This window comes from Sarcophilus harrisii, chromosome 2 (assembly GCF_902635505.1).
Source record: "Sarcophilus harrisii chromosome 2, mSarHar1.11, whole genome shotgun sequence".
Lineage (NCBI taxonomy): Eukaryota > Metazoa > Chordata > Mammalia > Dasyuromorphia > Dasyuridae > Sarcophilus > Sarcophilus harrisii.
Genome location: NC_045427.1, coordinates 576,508,121 through 576,531,309, shown reverse-complemented (window position 1 = coordinate 576,531,309; position 23,189 = coordinate 576,508,121). Strand labels below are relative to the sequence as shown.

The following is a 23,189-nucleotide window of genomic DNA, read 5'->3' as shown; positions in this document are numbered from 1 at the left end:
AAGATGAGCTCTCGTTAGAAATGAGCCCTATCCTGGCCTGGCTTGCCAGAAGACACCTCCTGTGGTGGGGGGTTGGTGCTGAGTCAAGAGTGAAATCCGAAATGCCTAATCTATAATACTGGCAACTGAATTGTGTTTTAATATTCAATCTCCCAACAGAGTACTACAGCACTTACTGTCATCACTAATTTAAAATTCAATCAATGCACATTGAACACGACAACAGTTATAAGCAACCAAATCTTTCTGTTAACATGAGTTGATAAGAGCTCATTTTGTGTTTCTTTTCTTTATCTGAATAATACCTGTTCTATATCATACACTGAGTACTTTTCTAATCCCCTCTTTGGAAAGACACTAGACAGGAGTCAAAACATAAGCTTTAAATAACTATTCAAGGATGTATTCAGAGCCAAACCCTTTGATTAAAGTTTTCCTAATCCCTTTCATTAAAGACTTGGCTTCCACCAGGCCTGAACTCCATACAGAAAGTATGCATTGATGCAGAGTTGAGGGACCTCCTCGGTAGAGAATGAGAAGGAAAGGAATGCCAGCTTCTTGGGCCTAGCAGCAGTTATTAGATATGTGATACATTATATGAAATCTCTCCAGCACGTACAAGGCGGGCCATACAGCTCCTGAAGTACTGTTTCTTAAAGAACCAACCTTAAAGATACAATTGTTTGCAACATGTATCCTATATTAACAAATACAAAACAAAGAACTAACCTTTTGCAGGTTGAGAAACTGTAATCTCACTATCTGCCAGATTCACAAATACATCATAAAGATCAGGTCTGTTGCTCACCTCAGGGTCCACAAATCCAGCAATGTAACCTGTGCAACAAAGTCCAAGGTTACTCAAGGACTGAAGATAGGCAGGGAGAATAATCCAGTTATGAACAATTCAAAAGGAACAATGTTTAAAATCTGTGGCTGCTATACTGAATTAAGGGAATCATATTAAAATGCCCCACCAGGTTTTCACAAATTCATACAATTCAAATTGTCCTAACTTTAGGATTTAATAAAGGATAAATAGAACTTGAAGAAGTTCCTTTAATTCACTGCCATTCAGACACTAAATTGTGCATACATTTCGACCCAGGAATACCTCTACCAGGTTTTTACCCCCAAAGACATGAAAGAAAAAAGAAAAGTAACCATAAATATGAAAATATTTATCAGCGCTCTTTTTGTGGTGGCAAAGAATAGAAAATTGAGAAGGTATTCATCAACTGGAGAATGACTAACCAAGTTATGGTAGATGAATGAAATAGAATACTATTGTGATATAACAAATGAAAAGCTACAGTTTCAGAAAAACTTGGGAAAACCTGTATCAATTGATCAGAGTGGAAGAGGAGAGGGCCAAGGGAACCACTTATATAAAGTGACAGCTATATTGTAAAGATGAGCAAACTTTTAAAGATTTAGGAATTTTGATCACTGATACCACCACAATGTCGAAAACTCATGAAGAAATATGCTGCCCATCTTCTGAGAGAAGCAATGAAATCAATGTGCAGATCGAGACTTTCTTTTTAACATAGTATGAGAATTTGTTTTGCTTGTTTGTAACTGAAGTTTTGTTTTCTTACTGAGTTTCTCTCAGTAGGGAGGCAAAAGAGGAAGAAGGTGATTGTGAAAAAAATAAAATGTAATAAAAAAAATTTAAAATAATATAATTCATATTAGGAATTGTGATAGTGGAAAGAAAAAACAAGGGTTTTTTTTGCTTGGTTTGAAATTTCTTTTTGAGAAGCAGCTGTTTTTTGAAATCATATTCAAATGATTACCTTTCTCAGAGCAGGTCTTTCTAAGTATCTAACCAAACATTAGCAGACTTTTGAATTTTGAAGTCCAATTTTTTTTTTCTTTAGTCATCTAGTATTATTTTATATAGCATGTCACCAGAACTCAGAGTAAATGTGGCATGGTGGACAGAGGGTTAGTCTTTGAGTCAGAATGAGCTGGATTTAGCTTCTGACCCCTATTGGCAGAATAAAGTAGGGTAAGTCATAACCTCCAATGTGCCAGGCTACTCTACATGACTAAAAATTGCAAACCGAGTTGTAAGTTTGCATTAGGAGTGGGCATTTCCTAACTAGGAATTTCATCCACTCATAAAATTACATGTTGGGAAGAAGGGATAGCCACTAGAACCACAGAATCAGACTGAAATGGTTACTTTATGCAGCTGTTGTAAGAAAGGAGCTTTGTAAAGTTTAAAGTCTCTACAAATGTAAGTTCTTGTATAGTTTTGTAATAACAATCACATGGTATGCAATGATGTAGTTGTTGATAGTCATACATGCTTGATAACTTTATTTTAAAGAAAAAGTTTATTTCTTTTATGAAAAAAAGAATATGACAGGGAATATAAAAACTATAAATAACCTAAATACACATGGCATCACATAAATACACATGGAATCATATAAATTTGGCTAAAACAAAATAATAATAATGACCAAAGGAACTAAATGGTCTCTGACAAAGTTTTGACCCACATCAACAAGTTAAAATCCTTAACAAACTGAATTTAACAAGAAATAAATGATGCTCTAAGTTATAAAGCCTTGGTTCTAATTTAAACATTTTTTTTATCACTATAAACATCACTGGTACCTGTGCAAATCTTCAATGCTTCCAATTCATCCGCATTAAGGTGCACATATGAATGAAGAATTGACCAATCCTGTCGATGCCATACCAAGGCAGGCAGAGTCCTGCAGGAATCAATTAAGGATTCAAATAATAAAGCAAGCAGAATTAATTAAAAACCCTAATGCCAAGCATAAAGGAGATCTGCAAGGGTCCTAAGAGAACAATTCATAAGAGCACAGTGTTAGAGTAGAAATCATCTAGGCCAGCCCTCTCATTTATAGACTCCAAGAGCAATATTTCTTCTGTCCTACAAATTTTTTAAATTGTTTTTTTCAACATTCAGTCTATTATCACCACAAAACCATAATATTCTCAGTCTTCCAGTGAAAAATTTAATTCAATCACCAATGAGGTCACAGTGTTAGGTTCAGTTCCTTTATAGGCTTCTTCTGCAGGCTCAGAAGGTTCCTTGAGTACCATTCTTCCCTATTTACCCTCTGCTATTTTCAATTAAAAAAAACTAGTGAGTGATGGGATCAATACATACTGATTATCAGTTTAGAATTAGACAAAACAAGATCAAAGGGTGATAGCATCAACTTCATATCTGAAGTTAATTTCATTTACAAAGGCTGAAGTTGGTCATTTAATATAGCAGAATGATAAGTTTTTTTTGTCTTGTTTTAAATTGTGCTATAACTTTAAAAAATGCTGAGAAAAAAAAATTCCCATCAGCCTGTAAGACCAACAATAAGTCTGATACATTCATATACAATTTGAATAAGATCTCAAGTCCTGAAAGTACTTTGAAATTAAGATATTTTCAAAAATACATAATATAAAAATACGTAATTGATTTGAAAGAATCAAATGTAACAGACATTAAGAAGGCCCTGGAAAAATACATAGCATAGCCCTAGCCCTCAAAGTACCTCAATGAGGGATAAAATAGAAATTTCTTTTAAAAAGTATACTAGTGATATTGTTTAAAAAAAGAAATCCAGACAAGAGTTATAAGAAAACAAAAGGAAATGTTGCTTTCCTTATTACATGTTAAATAACTGATTTACTGTTGCTGCCCTAGATTCCTTGTATCATGAGTGCTGCTTTCCATCTGTTTGCAAAGTTTGTAGTCTTAAATTGATTACAAGATATTGTGTTAGGGGAGAAATAAAAGCCCTGCTCTTTGCTCCTCCCCTCCCCCCATCTAAAACTTATGCTCTCATGGGCTCTGTCTTCATTTAATGATCTAGAATATAATTGTTTCTCCCAGCTCCATAATTTTGCAATGACCCATCCTTTAAATACCAACATATATGGCACCACCTCAGGGTAACATGCTCTGATCTCCCCTCCCTCAATCTATAATAATCTTTCCCCTTGGACCCCATAGCACATCGTTTTAGAATTCTTTGAAGTGCCCATCAGGGAAGCTAGATGGTGTAGAAGAGCACTAGACCTGAAGTCAGAAAGACTTATCTTCCTGACTTCAAATATGGCTTGAGGCACTTACTAGCTGTGTGATCTTGGCAAGTCACTTATCCCTGCTTGCTTCAGTTCCTCATCTATAAAATAAGCTAAAGAAGAAAATGGCAACCACTCTGGTATTTTTGCCACAGAAACCCCTATTGGGGTCCTGAAGAGTCAAACATGATTAAACAATTGAACAATACCACCAAAAATATGCCTATCAAGTAATATTGAGCATCCTAGCTCTTTTCCCTTCCCCACTATATTTTAAGCCTCCTTAAGCAAGATATAGGCCTTATTTAAATCTGTATACTACTCCCAGGCCAAGACCTCCCATAGTGCTCTTTGGCACATTGCAGGTGCTTAATAAATATTTGCTGATTAAATGCTAAATGAACAAGGTGAGACCAAAGTTTAGTTCATCTGACTCTTCTGCTTTTAATTAAAAGCACATAAAATTTCAAAGTTCTCTATTCAGTCAGATTTCCTATAGGTACGCAAAGTGAATTTGCATTTCTATACTAAAATCTTGGAGTAACATAGCAAATCTTGTTTATTATGGCAGGCCTTTAAAAAAAAAAAAGTATGGAGACAGAGCCAGGTGGTAGAGTAACAGGAAGCATTACAGGAAAGGTTCCCATCCCACAAAAAGATCTAGAAAATGTATCAATTGAGTCTTGATCAGCAAATCCAAGAGAAAAATAAAATCAGTGAGCCATTTTCAAGCCTATAGGCAAAAGACATAGAGATAAGGTGACACTGGGAATAGAGTCTAGAGAGAAACAGCTTCACAAAGTATTCTAGTAAAGAGAAAGGCTATGCACACAGAACCAAAAAACAATCCCAAATCCAGCCAAATGGGGCCCAACCTTGTGTACAGTACAGGAACAGAAGACAACTAGGGGCTGGGCTGCTCTGTTCTGGTCCATAGATCCAGGAACTCATTGAGGAGAACTCCTAGGCCTAGGGCAAGGCTGGCTGGACAAGGTTATATATATTAGAGCAAGAAGCAAGTTCAGAAAAGCTATGTGGTTCTGACCCAAAAATCAAAACAAGGTCTCAGCTTCATCTCTTAGCCATGCCTGAAGCATGCAATAGAAAAACCAGGTCAGGAATCTCAGACCAAAGGGAAGCCATGACGTTATGATTCTAAAACAGAAGAGCTTTCCAGATGGTTGAATGTGACCAAGTTTACTGATAAATCAACAAAGAAGCAAGTCCACAAGTGTGTTGCTAAGACTTAAACCCAGGTCAGAAGATGTACAGATCTGGAGGGTAGAAATTAGACTGTGCCCTGGAGTAAAACATCTGGGAGCATTAAAGTTTCCAAGTCCCCCAGCCTGAAGTGTTACTGAGATCCTTGAGAAAAACAACACTCAATAACTCCAAAAAAGCAGTAGCAGCCCAAACATTCCTTGCAAAGCACACAGAGCCCAGCCCTAACATTAAGTCTGAACTCAGAAAGTAGGTCAGAAGAATAGACAAACAAAAAGAGAAATTTACCAGAAAGAGTTATTATGCTGGCAAGGAAGCTCAAGACACAAATGAAGAGGACTCCAAAATACCTATACGCAAAGCCTCAAAGAAAAACAGTTTGGCTACAAATTCAACTAGAATTCCTAAAAGAGAGAAAGGAAGAGTTTTAAAATGTTTTTATATATGAATGAGAATACCAGAGGGGGAAAAATTGTTAAAGGGCTATAAAAGAAAGAACTGGAAAAGGAATCAACAGCTTGGCACAGATATACAAAGTTTTAGGGAGCAACATATTCCCTAAAAATCAGAATAAAACAAGCAGAAGTTGATGATTTCATAAGACAAGTAAGAATTTTTTTTTAAGTCAAAAGACTGAAAAAAGTGAAGAAAATGTAAGGGTATCTCAAATTAAAAAAAGACTGACCTAGAAAACACATCAAGGAGAAAAAAATTAAGAATCATTGGACTACTTGAAATACAGTCTAGTTGTACTAAACCTACAACTATATTATAAAGTAGCAGTAATCAAAATCATTTGGTACTGGCTAAAAAAGAGTAGTTGATCAGTGGGAATAGGTACACAAGACACAATAGTCAAAGACTATAGTAATCTAGTGTTTGATAAATCCAATGACCCTAGGATAAGATACTTATCTATTTAACTTAACTATTCTGGGATAAGAACTTAACTATTTCACAAAAAGTGCTGAGAAAATTGAAAAATATTATGGCAGAAACTGAGCATTGACCAACACCTAACACTCTATACCAGGGGTCCTCAACCTACGGCCCGCAGGCCAGATGTGGCAGCTGAGGATGATTATCCCCCTCACCCAGGGCTATGAAGTTTCTTTATTTAAAGGCCCACAAAACAAAGTTTTTGTTTTTACTATAGTCCGGCCCTCCAACAGTCTGAGGGACAGTGAATTGGCCCCCTATTTAAAAAGTTTGAGGACCCCTAAAAGATCGAAATGGGTTCATGATTTAAACATAAAGAGTGATACTATAAGCAAATTAGAAGAACAAAATATAGTGTCTCTCAGATCTGTAAAAAAAGAACTAGAGTACATTATGAAATGCAAAAAGGATAATTTTGATTATATTAAGTTTTTCAACAAACAAAACCAATACAGACAAAATTAGAAGGGAAGTAGAAAACTGGGGAAAAAATTTTATAGCCAAGGATTCTGATAAAGGCCTCATTTCTAAAATATATAGGGAATTGACTCAAATTTATAAGACTACAAGCCATTTTCCAACTGATAAATGGTCAAAGAATATGAAGACAATTTTCAAATGAAGAAATTAAAATCATTTCTAGTCATATGAAAAAATGCTCTAAATCACTATTGATCTCAGAGATGCAAATTAAGACAATTCTGAGGTACCACTACATACCTCTCAGATTAGCTAAGATGACAGTTAAAGATAATAACAAATGTTGGAGGGCATGTGAGAAAACTGGGACACTAATACATCATTGGTGGAATGGTGAACTAATCCAACCATTCTGGAGGGCAATATGGAATATACCCTAAGAGCTATCAAATTGCAAGCCCTTTGATCCAATTGTGTCTCTACTGAGCCTGTATCCCAAAGAGATCTTAAAAAAGGGAAAAGGACCCATATGTGCAAGAAAGTTTGTAGCAGCCCTTTTTGTAGTAGCAAGGAACTGAAAACTAAGTGGGATGCCCATCAGTTGGGGAATGGCTGAATAAGTTATGGTATATGAATGTTACGGAACATTATTGTTCTATGTAATATTCTTCTCTAAAATGTAATATTCTCTTGTTGGGGTTTTCTTGGGGTCTCTGGAGGCAGTCTTCGTTTCAGTTCAGTAATCACCCCAAATGCAGCCAAGTGTTAAAGTCCAAATCCCTTTATTGTCTCCTTCCTGGGGCTAGGCAGCTTTCTGGAGAGCCTTTCAATCTGGCTTTTCATAACTCTGACAATGCTTTCTACGCATTTTCCTTGAATTGAAAAAGAAGACTGTTTTCTAAACATTTGTCCCATTTTAGCTGAAATACTACTTTAGCCCTTTAACAAAGTTTCCTTGGCTATTTTTGTAGTCACCCTAATTTCTGGGTCGAGGAGACTTTCCACTGAAATCAGGATATGAAGTTTTTCCATTGAAATCAGGATCATGTCAGCCCCATGTTCAGATGCCAAAATGTAATACTCTTCTCTAAAATGTAATATTCTCTTGGGGTTTTCTTGGGGTCTCTGGAGGCAGCCTTCGTTTCAATTCAGTAATCACCCCAAATGTAGCCAGGTGTTAAAGTCCAAATCCTTTATTGTCTCCTTCCTGGGGCTGGGCAGCTTTCTGGAGAGCCTTTTAATCTGGCCTTGGTTCTGAGAGCTTGAACTCCCGCCTGCCTTCTCTGGCTTCTGAATCTCCCTGACTTCGAAGGGTTTGTGCTTCAGCCTCCAGCCACAACAAAGGTGAATCTGTCTCAGCCTCCAAGAGCTTCTAGTGCGCCTGTCCTCCTGGCCCTGAGAGCTTCTTGCTTATATGCCCCACAATGAGTATACACCAATCATTATAGGAAACCATTATTTGTTGTAGGATTAAATCAAGCTAAACTAGAAATGGATGTTGGATTTTATCAAATGCTTTTTCGGCACCTATTGAGATGATCATGTGGTTTTTATTAATTTGGTTATTGATATAGTCAATTAGGCTAATAGTTTTCCTAATATTGAACCAGCCCTGCATTCCTGGTATAAATCCTACTTGGTCATAGTGTATTATCCAAATCAATGCTAAACTAGATTTAACCACTGTCTCCTCAATTCCACTTAGTACCTTGTTTCAAGTTCTGGCCCATAACATCTCCTTGTAGGATTAAATCAATCATACTGAACCATGCTAAATTAGATAACTATTGTCTCTATCAATTCCACTGACTTAGTACCTTGTAAGAATCCTCTGTTTCAAGTTCAGAGTTCTGGCTCATAACAGTTCTATAAGAAATGATCAGCAGGATGATTTCAAAGAAGCCTGGAGGGACTTACATGAATTAATGCTAAGTGAAGTAAGTAGAATCAAGAAAACATTGTACACAGAAACAACATGATTATGTGATGATAAATTCTGATGATGTGGCTCTTTTCAAGAATGAGATGATTCAGGACAATTGCAATGAGACGAAGAAAGCCATCTGCATCCAGAAAGGGAACTGTGGGGACTGAATGTGGATCACAACATAGTATTTTCACCTTTTGTTGTTGTTTACTTGCTTTTTGTTTTCTTTCTCATTTTTTGTCATTTTTGATTTGATTTATCTTGTGTAGCATGATAACTATGGAAATATGTATAGAAGAATTGCATATGTTTAAACATATGTTGGTAACTTGCTGTTCAGGGGAAGAGGTAAAAGACGAAGGGAGAAAAAATTTGAACACAAGATTTTGCAAGGATGAATGCTGAAAACTATCTTTGTATATATTTTGAAAACAAGAAAGCTATTATTTTAAAAAAATATTAAAACAGAAAGAGTGGAACTGCTACGTTGTGGTCTACACTCATTTCCCATAGTGCTCTCTCTGGGTTTTCTAGCTTTCTTTTTTTTTTTTTTTTTTTCTGGCTGCTTGAAGTATTTATTTTTAAATTTTCTGTGTTTTATTGTATTTTTATTTTAAAAATTGTTAATTATTATTGGTTTTTTTAAATAACTTTTTATTGATAGAACCCATGCCAGGGTAATTTTTTTACAACATTATCCCTTGCACTCAAATTATTAATTGTTAATAAAAATTTTTTAAAGAAATGAAATTGGGAAATATTTAACATCCCAAATAAAAATACAATAAAACATAGAAAAATTTTTAAAAAGAGGAATAAAAGAGAAAGAAAGAAAAGAAAGCTGTATTCCTAAGAGAAAACTATCCAGATCTCTTACAACTAGAGGGCAAAGTTGAAATATAAAAAGTCCAGCAGTCACCTTCTGAAAGAAACCCCAATATAAAAATGCCCAAGAACATTATAGCCCAAACTTAAAATTTCAGGATCAAATGAAAAATACTTCAAGCAGCCAGAAAAAAATCAAAGTCCCAAGAAGTAACAGTCAAGATTATACAAGATTTAGCAGACACTATTATAAAGAAATGGAGAGCCTGGAATACAATATTATAGAAGTCAAAGTATATAGAATAACTTATCCAAAAAAAAAAATGAGAATAATCCTATGGGAAAAGAAATTGGGGAATGGACTTTAAAAGAAATACTAGACTTCTAAGAATTCCTGATGAAAAAACAAGAGTTTCAGAGAATTCTACTACCATTCCTCTTTCAATTATTTTCTATTTCCTCTTTATATAGCTTCTTTGTACATATTTGTTTATTTATTGCCTCTCCCATTAACTTGCAATCTCCTTTAAGGATGAAGCTGCGTTTTGCCTCTTTTTGCATTCTTAGCACTAAGCACAATGCCTGGCATATAGTAAGGGCTTAATAAATGTTTGACTAAATTAAAGCAACTCTGAGAAACCACTACACACCTGTCAGATTGTCTAGAATGACAGGGAATGATAAGGTGGAATGTTGGAGGGGATGTGGGAAAACTTGGACACTGATACATTGCTGGTGGAACTGTGAATGGATACAACCATTCTGGAGAGCGATTGGAACTATGCTCAAAAAGCTATCAAACTGTGCATACCCTTTGATCCAGCAGTGTTTCTACTGGACTTGTATCCTAAAGAGATTTTTAAAAAGGGAAAGGGATCTGTATGTACAAGAATGTTTGTGGCAGCCCTTTTGGTAGTGGCCAGAAACTGGAAACTGAGTAGATACCCATCAGTTGGAGAATGGCTGAATAAATTGTGGTTTATGAATATTATGGAATATTATTGTTCAATAAGAAATGACCAACAGGATGATTTCAGAAAGGCCTGGAGATACTTACACGAACTCATGCTGAGTGAAATGAGCAGGACCAGACATCATTATATACTTCTGGATGTGCCTCTTCAATAATGTGATAAACCAAATCAGTTCCAATAGAGCAGTATTGAATTGAACCAGTTACACCCAGGGAAAGAACTCTGGGAGATGACTATGAACCACTACACAGAATTCCCAATCCCTATATTTATGCACACATGCATTTTTGATTTCCTTCACAGGCTAATTGTACAACATTTCAAAGTCCAATTCTTTTTGTAAAGCAAAATAACTGCATGGACATGTATACACATATATTGTATTTAATTTATACTTTAACATATTTAACATGTATTGGTCAATCTGCCATCTGGGGGAAGGGGTGGGGGGAAGGAGGGGAAAAGTTGGAACAAAAGGTTTTGCAATTGTCAATGCTGAAAAATTACCCATGCATATATCTTGTAAATAAAAAGCTATAATAAAAAAAAATGTTTGGCTGGTGGAAAGTAAATGCATGGGACTCAAGAGAAGGACATAAAGGTAAAAATGAATAAACAATCATAAGGGACAAAATAGAGTTAAACTGTTTACACACTAATGCAGAGAGAGATACCTGCGTCACCTCTGAATCATATCATCATCAAGGGTCACAGAGAGGAGTTTGACTAGACAGAAGACCTGGAAGTGGTTCTATTGTGTTTTGATGATCTTAATCGAAGAATAAAGAGATAGGAAGGGAGAAAAAAGAGGAATGTACTGTGGTGGGGAAGAGAAAGGAGAGGAAGGACAGGATAAGAAAAATTATATAATTGGGGTACACAAATAGAAGTTTACATATATATAACAGGAGAAAGGTAGGGATGAGTTGGTCATTAAACTGACTAAAGAAAAAAAACATATATAAACACATACAAAGAAATAAATTTCAATGAACAAGGAAACGAGGGAAAGAAAAGAGAAAGGGGTTCATAATAAGAGAAAGGATATATCTAGAGAGGAATTAGTCCTAAGAAAAACAAACTCTAAGGATGTAAGAAAAAATATATATGGCAATTTTTTTTGCAGTGGCAAAAAACTGGAAACCGGTGGAGTGTTCATCAATTGGGGAGTGGTTGAATGAGTTAAGACATATAAATGTAATGAAATCATATACTAAAAGAAATGATAAGAGCGGTAGTTTCAAAGAAACCTGTGGATACTTCTATGAATGGATCCAGAGCAAAGTGAACAATAAACAAAAATATTATTTTACAATGACAACAATATTGTAATGACAACTTTGAAAGACTGATGCAATGACTAATCACCACTCCAGAAGACTCATGATGAAATATGCTAAGCAAGTCCAATTACTTAGAGTGATTTAGGGTGATAGAATGACAGTGCAGATTAAGATTTTTTTTTTAGCATGGCCAAAAATGTTTTTGCCTTATTATACATGTTTATAATGGGGGTTTCATTATTCATTCTCCAATAGTAGAAAAAGTGGATTTTTGTTGACTGAAAAAAAATTATTTTAAAGATAATTGAGTTGATAATCTTGAATTTAAATATTACAAAAGGATTAAAATTAAAATTAATTAAAACTTTAAAAAATTTATGTATGAAAACAATTTATTTTAGGCTAGTCATTTAATAATTCTTCTCAAAAGTCAGTGATTTAGGGGATTTCCATTACTGTCATTTCCCTTTAAATAGAGAAGTATTAAAATACATCCCTTTTCTGCAATTATTTTTAAAGCTATTTCCTTTGCTTAAGATCACCAAAAGCTCTTATCATTTATATTTAAGTCAAACAAAAAGGTGATTTAAAAAAAAAAAAAAATCTAAGATGTGGAATTTTAAAGTTCTTAACTGTATATTTTTGAATTAATTGATTGATTTTTAGATAAATGCATTTTCAAAGGGCCTGATAGAGGAAATAACATTTTCCTCATAAGACTATGTGAAATATACACTTTATATGTTATTATTATTATTTCCATTTTATAGTCAAGGAAACTGAACCTCAGAGGACCCAAATGACTTGCTGGCAACCATCTAGCTAGTGGGTGGCAAAACTTAGGTTCAAATGTTAATTTCTTTACTCTAAAGGTACAGTTCTTTCCATTAAATCTTGCTATTCCCTACTTCCCCTCTCTAAACCACAGTTTATTCATCTATAAAATAAGAACGTGTGAGAAATTATTATTTCAATCTTGTATTTAACAACTGTTATTAGGATCATGGCTTTTTCCCTTTTTTACTTCTTCATCCAAAAATCAGTGTGGGAAATATTAGGCAGAGATTTACTCAGGCCAAGAGCTAATTAGACAGTAAATGAAATTCTAAGTTTGAGTTAATGAGTGCATTCCTGTTCATTGTGTTTGCTCAGACAAGTTTGGGAAAATGTGGATCCTCTCCTATGTCAGATAGGTGATATGGAAATTGCTAAGCTCCTTTGAGAGATATGATTGATCCAAGTCATGTGTTCCAAGACCCTCGCTGTAATACTCATTTTCTTGTTGATTGATGACCAGAGTTGATTTCCACCCTAAGGAATACCTATCCTTCCAAGAACATATAACAGCCAAATGACCTTTTATTAAAATGCTGGCATTATTAATAAAATGATTAAATTATCCAGAAATTACCTAAAACCTTTTTTAAACATCACAAATGTGATACATGCCCTCTAATGTCTCTTCCAACTCTATGTTTTGGTAAAGATGTTTCAAATGCTATTCTACATGCTTCATTTGCTCTAAACATTTACGAAAAACACAGCAAAAGGCCCCAAGCAACATTTTGGACAGGTTAAAAATGTTGAGTCATGGTATAATACCTTGTAAATTCCTGGATAGCTTCTATTCTAGGGTGGTAGACCACAATTCTCTTCTTTAGCATTAGAGCAGTATATAAGATGACAGTTTCCATTCCAAATTGAGATACCACATCTTTAAAAGAAATTATTACATTAAAAATTTTATTATATTAAAACAACAGTTTTCACTAAGAAAAAAACATCCTTGTTTAAAAATATACACTTAAAGCTATTCTATTTTTTAATATAATGAATTATTAAACAGATTTTGCAATTATGCAGATATCTAAACATTCACACATGTATCTTTACCAAATAAATATAACAATATGTCTAAGTGATGGCTCTATACTATAAGACAGCCTGAGCAGCCAAACACATATATGAAAGGGTATCAAAATGCTGATCTCCTTGTGCAAAGATATCATCTCCACTGGCTGTCATACCACTCCCAAAGCTTCATTCCTTTAATTTTTAAAACCTATTAGGTCCTTCTACCTGCCATCTAGGGGAGGGGGTAAAGGGAAGGAAGGAGGAATTTGGAACAGAAGGTTTTGCAAGGGTCAATGTTGAAAAAATTACCCATGCATATGTTTTGTAAATAAAAAGATACAATAAAAAATAATTTTAAAATAATTTTTTAAAAAAATCTATTAGGTCCTTAAGAATTCTCAGTCACAAAGTTAATTTAAGTGAGAGGCAGGATTTGAATTCAGATCATTCCTTACTCCAAAGTTTCTGAGAGATAAGTATCTTAGATACATAGTACTGGCATTTTGGCAGGACAAAGGAGAAATGGAACACAGGGTACAGAGAGGCAAGATAAGACAAAAGGTATGCAGGAGAGATGAGAGAATAACAACAATCCTTATCAACTTCAAAATTATGCTTAGTACCAACTCTGTAGAAATATTTTGGTAACCAAAAACTTCCACAGTCAAACGTTCTCAGTTTCTGGATTTCTTGAAGTGTTAAACCCTACCCTTTATTGGCTCTCTGTGATTCTAGAGTTCTGCAGTATGGAGAGCAAGGACAGGGAACTAGGTTCAAGCTGGGGCAAGAGGAGGCACAATACAGAACCACGGAGATGAAAGAGAAAATGAAATTGTAGATGATAATGGGTTTGAGATGTATGAGGAAACCCTGGATACAGTGATGAGGAGATTAAAAAAATTTTTTTTAATAAAAGAGGCAAGGATTCTGGTGTGAGCCACCAGGAGACAAAAGTCATGAAATTCATGAACTGGTCTAGCTATTCTCATGTAATAAGAGCCATTATATAGACATAATATTCCATTTTGCTTACCTTTAATAGAACCTGCAAGATAGGCCTTTCGGGCATCAAAATCTTTGCTAAGGAAAGAGCCATTTTCTTCGCTCTGGCATATCCCCTTTGTAAGAACTGCAATATAACTTTCCATCATTTTGACTGGACTCCCATGTTTTAAGTACATTCTATTAAGGAAAAAAAACAAAACAAAACTTCTTTTTATCAAGAATACACCATGCAAAGAACAAACTAGTATCTGTCCTGGGTACCATCAAATAGTTTACTAAAACTTTGAAATCTGTTTTAATTGAATTTCATCATCATATATGAGGTGGTTTAAATTTAGCAAAGGAATGAACAAGAATTCTCTAAGGTTCCTTAAAGCCCTTCAAAACAACATTACTTTCATGCTCTAGAACACCACCCTTCCACCTCCCACCTCCTTTTACTTTTTATGTTCATAAGTATGTGTTCTTAGAAACAATAACTACTTCTCCACCATCTCTGGGCTACCTTCAGGGCCCAGTTTAAATTTCACCTCTACTTGAAACCTTCTCCCATCTCTTAACCAAAAGAGAACTCTCCCTCAAAAGACTTTTCAGAATACCTGCTGATGTCTTTCCTATGCCCTCATCTTATTCCCTTTTTCTTTAGTTACTAAGAATTAATATTGTCTTATTCATCTTTGTAGCTCCCTCAGTACCAAATAGGATACTTTGCCCCTTAATAGGCACATAAATGTAATATAAAGCACTAGAATTTTTTTTCACAGAATTTGGACAGAAAACAAAAACTTCAGCTTTTCCCCCCAAAAAAAGTGCTAAGACTCCCAGACATATAATCAGAATCCTCAGAGGTGAAGGTAATTATGGACAGAGATAGAGATTGAGGGATATCATCCACATAAAACTTCTAAACTTCCCATAACAAATGCACCAATGGTAAATTATCCATTCAAAACTATCAAAAATGCTGACCAATTTTCTGCTACAATTATACCATAGATTTGAAGTAAAGTCACTTCTTAAAGTGTCTTCCTCTTTAAAATGATGCCATTTTTTCCCTTAGGAAATGCCAAGGAATCTGCTATTTGGGGCCTGCACTACACTATAGGCAACATCACAGGGAAGAAAATGAGAAGGAAACAAAATCAAAAAATGAAGACAGATCATTAATAAACTGCATCTGTTGTAGACTGGGCAATAACATTGTATATCTCCTTTGCTAAATTTAATTCTTCAACAATATATTGAGAAAACAAAAAGAGATTCAGGAAAATCTTTATAGGAATCACCAAAAAGCATTATAAAATAAAAACAATGAACTACAATAGAGAAAAATAAAACAAGCTCTATAGGGCCAGATGCCTGGCCTCTGGTCACAGCCTCCAATTCATACTGTCTCTATCTCATCTGTATGTAGCTGTTTACCTGTTCTCTCTTCCAGGAAACAAAGACTGTCTTTTGCCTTTTTTTATAATCCCCAACACAAGGCAGGCACCTATTAGATGCCTGACTAATGTCAAGCTTTGGTAGGCAGTTAAGAGAACCCAGCATGGAATAGCATGGCAGGAAAATTACAGGGCAAGGAGACAGAGGTCTGGTCTTAGAGTTGAAAAGACCTGAGTTTGAATCCTGCCTCACATACTTACCAACTGTGGATCCTGGACAAATAACTGAATTAGACTTGGGCCTTCCTTTCCATTCCAGATACAGTTATAACAGATTATTGTTCTATTGATTCTCACTGGGATAACATACTCATAGAACCAGACAATTGTAGGTAAATGGGACAATTCTGGGTGTTATGTTCCAGCAACTCAAGTGATTGCAAGTATCTTTTTGACTTTCAATCAGCCATGGCTTTTCCAGGAAGAAATGAATTCAAAAAATTGTGATTCTCAGGCTCAGAAGTTGCCAGAGTAAAACTTCAACTAAAATCCACCAAACTAAAACTTTTATTTTATTAGATATTTCTATTTAATCCTCACATAACCAGAAAATTTGATGAGCCTAAATTTATGATTCTAAGGGAAGTCTGCCTGCATTCACACCAGTACCATCCTGTGGAGTTTAATTTCCTACAATCAGTACATATCTGTAGATTAGAATTAAATATGAGTTTCATACAGACCTGCACAATATCCTAGTAAAGGCAGCATATTTCTCAGGGTTAAAATCTTTGGCAGTCAGAACAATAGAAAAATGAGTTACCTATCCAAAAGAAAAAGAGAAATATACTTTTAAAAAGTCCCTTTAGAGAAAGCAATATTCATATTATAATAAAGCAAAGAGACAATAAGATATTTTAAGAAAAAGACAAAAGCTATAAACATTCTACTCAATGTTTCTTATACTTAACATTCACTCTTTAAGAAAAATCATCAAAAAGTTTCGCTTGGCGGTAATAAGGGGAAATTTTATATCTTTAGAAACTTACTTGAGAGAAAGAGAAGATCAATGAATTGGGCTTGCAACTTAAAAAGCTAGAAAAAGACCAAATTAAAACCCCCCAATTAAATACTAAACTTGAAATTCTAAAATTAAAAGGAGAAATAAATAATATTGAAAGTTAAAAAAAAAACTATTGAATTAATAAATAAAACTAAAAGTTGGTTTTATGAAAAAAAAAACAATAAAATAGATAAACCTTTGGTAATTCTGATTAGAAAAAAAGAAAGAAGAAAATCAAATTGTTAGTCTTAAAAATGAAAAGGGAGAACTTTCCACCAATGAAAAAGAAATTAGAGTAATAATAAGGAGTTACTTTACCCATCTTTATGCCAATAAATTTGATAACCTAAGTGAAATGGATGACTACCTCCAAAAATATAGGCTTCCCAGATTAACAGAGGAGGAAGTAAATTGCTTAAAAAGTTCCATTTCAGAAAAAGAAATAGAACAAGTTATTAATCAACTCCCTAAGAAAAAATCCCCAGGACCAGATGGATTTACATGTGAATTCTACCAAACATTTAAAGAACAATTAACCCCAATGCTATATAAACTATCTGAAAAAATAGGGAATGAAGGAGTCCTACCAAATTCCTTTTATGACAAAGACATGGTACTGATACCTAAACCAAGTAGGTTGAAAACAGAGAAGGAAAATTACAGACCAATCTCCCTAATGAATATTGATGCTAAAATCCTAAATAAAATATTAGCAAAAAGATTACAGAAAAACATCCCCACGATAATACACCATCATCAAGTAGGATTTATACCAGTGTTCAATATTAGAAAACTATTAGCATAATTGACTATATCAATAACCAAATTAACAAAAAAACATATGATCATCTCAATAGATGCAGAAAAAGCATTTGATAAAATCCAACATCCATTCCTATTAAAAACACTTGAGAGTATAGGAATAAATGGACTTTTCCTTAAAATAATCGGTAACATCTATTTAAAACCATCAGTAAGCATCATATGTAATGGGGATAAACTAGAACCATTCCCAATAAGATTAGGAGTGAAATAAGGTTGCCCACTATAACCATTACTATTCAATATTGTATTAAAAAAGCTAGCTTTGGCAATAAAAATTGAGAAAGAGATTAAAGAAATTAGAGTAGGTAATGAGGAAACCAAATTATCACTCTTTACTGATGATATGATGGTATACTTAGAGAACCCCAGAGATTCTACTAAATAAAAAGTTTCACCCCACAAACTTAGCGAAGTATAATGTATCCATTTCTAAACTATGAGAATAACCTTCAAGCCACATGTTTTGCAACCCAAGTCTGTGAACTTAAAAAATATGCTGAAAAAGGCTCCAAAGGTTTTTCTGTGTATCCAAAAGGATACATTATTAAAAAACAAAACAAAACACTATGCTAAAACTTGCCATTTTCTAATTTGACAAACATAAATTACCCATAGTTTAACTTGACAGATTCTATTGCAACTTGAAATAATGAAGTATTTAATATACACCTATTTAAGACAGTATCATTACTTCCTTAAAAAAGACTTTGAGAGATATCATCAATCTATAGTTTTTACAGTAAAATTCCTTTAAAAAAAAAAAAACACAAAAGTCTATCACCTATAGCAATTAGGTTTAAGAGGAAGACAAGGTATTAGAAAGCAATTGGGACTCTTAGAGACAGCATATCATTGTACTGAAAGTCAGCAAAACCTTGGGTAACTCTGGTCAAGTCACATGACCTCTTTGGGTCTCAGTTTCCTTGCTTATATAGAGGGCTGGACTTGTCCTTTAAGGTCTCCCTCTAACTCTAAATCTATACTGCTATCATCCTGGACTGATGCTCTAATTAACTTTGAAAGCAAGCAACTAATATTGCCTCATTAATCTCATGTATGAATGGGATCATGGAAAACTGTTACAATTAGGAATTTTGCAAATAGGAAAATGTGAAATGTGAGTAGTTTTTTAATCTTAAATAATGTCCAAATCTCATAATTTCTAAAAAGAGAAATATACGTATTATATAGTATATAAACATTTTTGCTTTTCCTTAAAATGACTTTTGATAACAGAAATAGGGAAGGGGGGAGAATCACAGAAACTTTAAATGAATGTCAGGGTTTCTTGATATAAAAGAGAAAATGTGTAATAAAGAAAACATTAAGTTTTTTCAGACAGATATAATGACCAATAAAATGATATGACTGGGGCAGCTAGGTGGCGCAGTGGAGAGCATCATCCCTGAAGTCAGGAGGACCCGAGTTCAAATCAGACATCAGACACTTAATACTTCCTAGCTGTGTGACCCTGGGCAAGTCACTTAACCCCAACCACCTCAGCAAAAAAAAAAAAAAAAAAAAAGATATGATGATGGGGGAAGGGAAAAGGACATAAGCATTCATATAATGCCTACTCTTTGCCAGGCACTGTGCTGAGGACTTTACAATTATTATCTCATTTCATCCTCACAATAACCCTGAGAAAAAATGCTCTTAATATCCCCAAAATGAGTAAATGGAGATAAAGAGAGGTAAAATGACTTGCTCAAGATCATAGTATCTAAGTATCTGAGGCTGCATTTGAATTCAAATCTTTCTGACTCCACCAAGGTTTTCATTCAATTCACTGTATACCTAGCTGCCTCAGCAAATGAAATTTCATATAAATAAAAGGCTTTTATTTACTGAGCAGTTGACTTCTATTACAAAAGAGCTGTGTGACTCTGCTCAAATTACTGAACCTTTCAACTCATTAAGACAAAAGTTATAAATCATCTGCCCAGGTGCCCTGAAAGAAAGGGCTTCTAAGCTAAGACTTCTTCACACCAAATAATCATAGATTCAGATTAAAAAACAAAACAAAACTCATTCTTTTGAATCTTTCCTACTATATCCATACGGTACTCAGTTTCTTTGATTTAAAAAGTTGCAATATTTTTGTTGAGGAAATATTTTCACATTTTACATATACATACACACACACACACACACACATATACTATATACTAGTGCTTACCTTATTTATAAAAAAAGAATACTGGACCTGGAGTCAGGAAGATTTAGTTCAAAACTTGCCTCAGATATTTATTAGCTGTGTGACCCTGGAAAAGTCACCTAACTCATCTGCCTATTTTCCTCATCTCTAAAAAGAGAATTATGATAGGGCCTACCTCACAAGGTTGTAGAGAGGACTAAGGAAGGTATTGTAAAATGCTGTACAAACCTTGAAGTATTACATTAAGGGTAGCTATCACCATTATTATAACAAGGAAATAGAGAAGACCTGGTATTCCCCTGCTTTTCAGTCTTACCGTTTTTAAAACAGAAGAATCTGGAACTTCAGTTGTTGTGACATAAAACCATGTTCTTCTATACTGGCCATATACAAAGGTGTGAAGCTGTTGATTTTCACCTGTGAGGCAGCATTTTCTCAAAAGCATGTCTCTTAATTCAGCTGTGGTGGAAGGGTAACACCAGACCCACAGAGTATCTCCATTTGTGTCTTTTTCTATGGTGGAAAGATGTTCACTGTGAGAATGTCAAACAGCATTAAGGAAGTGAATTGATTGGGTAATAAGATCAGTTTGCTCGAATAGTCTGCTATCCACTTAACAAAGAAATCCTGACCATATAAGCAAGTTATTTCCAGTCTGAGTTTCAGTTTACCCACTGGTTAAAAAAAGAAGGGGTATAAACTAGTTGCTTTCTAAAAGTCTTTTTCAGTTCTGGGTACAATCAATGGTTTTCCTTAAAATCATCCATTTATAACTCTGGTATTAAGGAACATTTTATAAAAATCTATTTTCTGACATTCCAGTATCTACCATGTAAACCCCTCTCCCAATTATATTAATATTCTGTATTTCATTTGAAGAGCTGGAATTTTAAAAAAATCAATAATTATTTTAACTTCTCATCTAAATAAGAAGATCCTTCTTAGGATCTTAGGATTTAGAAACAGAAAATTGTTTTTTCTTTCTTTTCTTTTTTTAATGAGGTAAAAAAGGCCATTCTTTGCCTCACTTTTTACCTAGCCTTAATCATTGAATGGGCATTGCCTTAATCTGACTGAAGCCGGTTAAAGACCTTAGCTTTAGAAAGTCAAGGGCTCCCATTGCATCCAGAGCCATCTCTAGTCGTCCTAATCTATATCTGGCCACTAGACCCAGATAATTCTGGAGGAGAAAGTGCAGTTAGTGACTTGACAAAGCCCTCCCTCGCTTAAATCTAACTCACTTGTATATCACGGCATCACTTCCCTGGTGTCATGGTTTCAAAATGAAGGGCAAAAAAGAAGAGGCAGAGAATTTAAATAATTTTCACAGATAGTAAATATTAGTCAGGGTAAGAATCTAGTTCTCCTGATTTCAAATTAAGCACTAGTTCAAATGTACCTTATATAAATTACAATTTTTTTTCAAGACAGCATAAAACTTGATTTCAGTATACATAAAAACAGTAGAAATAAGCAGCAATATTTTTTTGATATATAAGACAAATAATAAGTGAATTTATTTTTAATTAATTTTTTACTTTTAGGTACCATCATATTGAATCATATTCATATTCCATCAAACTAAATTGCAATCAAGACAATGTCATATTCATAAAAAAAAAAAGTCAGGAATTTTGAGATATAAAACTTCTTGCATTTATTTATGCAAGAAAAAAAGCTTTAAGAAAGATCCCTAAATCAACTTTTAATTTGGATGTGTGCCATCTTTGAAAAATGTTTTCAGTTAAAACCAGATTTCAACACAGGCTACAAACCACAAATTTCACCAATGTGGTTTTGTGTTTTAAGAAATCAACTTATGGAATCTAATGGATTTTGGTTTCACATAGAAAGTTCACAGTATATTATAGAGGGAGCCATTCGCTTCAGTGCATCGGTACTCCAGGCTCCCCAAAAAGGGCCATCAAAGGTCCTGGAGTTATTAGATTTGAGGTCAAAGTATCAGTACCTCCTAACCATATGACTCATTTCTTTTTCTATAAAATGAGAATGGCAATATTTGCCAAAAACTACTTCACTGGGGCTGCACTGGGGGAAATTAAGGGAATAGTAATGATAATAATAATACCAAAGAAAAGGAAAGTATGTTCCTCAATTTAACTTCAATACAACGCAATAAAAGAACATTCAGCGCGTGTAATTCTTAACCTAGTTTGGGGGGAGGCGGGGTCTGCAGGGAATAAGCCTTAAAATCCCAGCGGGGACCAGCCGCCCGGCAGGCTGCAGTACAATGCCCATTCATTCCTATCAGCCTATGGAAAGGGAGCCGGAAGAAATTTTCACAGAAGCGGACTGAGAGGCGGAAGGAGGCTCGGGGCGCCCCATTTTACAGAGGAGGTAACTGAGGCCCGCCGGGCGGGCGGCTTCCCCAGGCAGGATCGCGCGCAGTTGTTATCAGAACCAATTCTAATAGCAGCGAGAGGCTGCGGAACCCTCCCTCCATCTCACAGGGAAGGAAACACTTTGGATGGGGGAAGGAGTGAGGAAGGGGGGGGGGGGGGGGGGGGCTGAACTAAAGCACTCCGAGGAGCGAGGGAGGAGGGGGCCGGGCCCGGCGCCGGCGCAGCGCGCAGACCGCCAGATGAAGGGGGCGGGGAGGGGGCGTCCAAACCCCCCGCTCCCAACCAAAGCCGGGCTAGAAGGGGTCGCGTCCCCGGCAGCGCCGCCAAGCCCTGTGAGGACCCTCGTCATGCCAGACGCCCAATTCTGGTACCGAGCCCTCCCCGAAGGGCCGAGCGGGGCGGAGGGGAGCGGGGCGCAGGACCTCGTGGGGGGCGGGGGCGGCTTTCTCCCAGGGGGCGCTCCGGCACGGGGAAGGGCAGGAGGGGAGGGGGGAGGGGGAGGGGGGGTGCGGAGCCCGCGGCGGGCGGGCGGGGCGCGCAGCGCTCACCGATCAGACCCACTCCCAGCATCAGCTGAGTCTCGGCCGCCTCCGCCGCGGCCATGTTTCCCCGCCGCCTCCGCCCGCAGAGCCAAAGCCCCGCCCCCGGAGCCCCGCCCCGCCCCGCCCTTCTCTTCCTTCCTGCTCGCTCCCTCCCGGGCTCCTCCTTCTCTCCCGCCTCGCCGCCTGCTCTCTCCCTTCCTCTTTCTCCTTCCCCACTCCACCCCTCTGTCCTCCATTCCCTCTTCTCTTCTCCCGACACTCTCCTTCCTCTCTCACTGCTCCTCCTCTTCTCTCTCTCTTCCCTCTTCTTCCTCCCCCTCCCCTTTACCCCTTC

General features: G+C 35.9%; 1 protein-coding gene across 1 annotated transcript in view; it reads right to left on the bottom strand.

Annotated features, from left to right (window-relative positions):
- The window catches only part of DENND10 (DENN domain containing 10), a 31,636-nt gene extending 8,693 nt beyond the window's left edge, over positions 1-22,943 (bottom strand). The window contains exons 1-7 of the mRNA XM_031955942.1: positions 22,862-22,943; positions 20,267-20,463; positions 16,648-16,727; positions 14,551-14,699; positions 13,266-13,377; positions 2,632-2,732; positions 730-837 (exon numbers count right to left, since the gene is read on the bottom strand). Of these exons, the coding sequence (XP_031811802.1) occupies positions 730-837; positions 2,632-2,732; positions 13,266-13,377; positions 14,551-14,699; positions 16,648-16,727; positions 20,267-20,463; positions 22,862-22,916 (802 nt within the window). The 5' untranslated portion in view covers positions 22,917-22,943. The remainder of the gene's footprint in view (positions 1-729; positions 838-2,631; positions 2,733-13,265; positions 13,378-14,550; positions 14,700-16,647; positions 16,728-20,266; positions 20,464-22,861) is intronic.
- Positions 22,944-23,189: the final 246 nt, after the last annotated feature.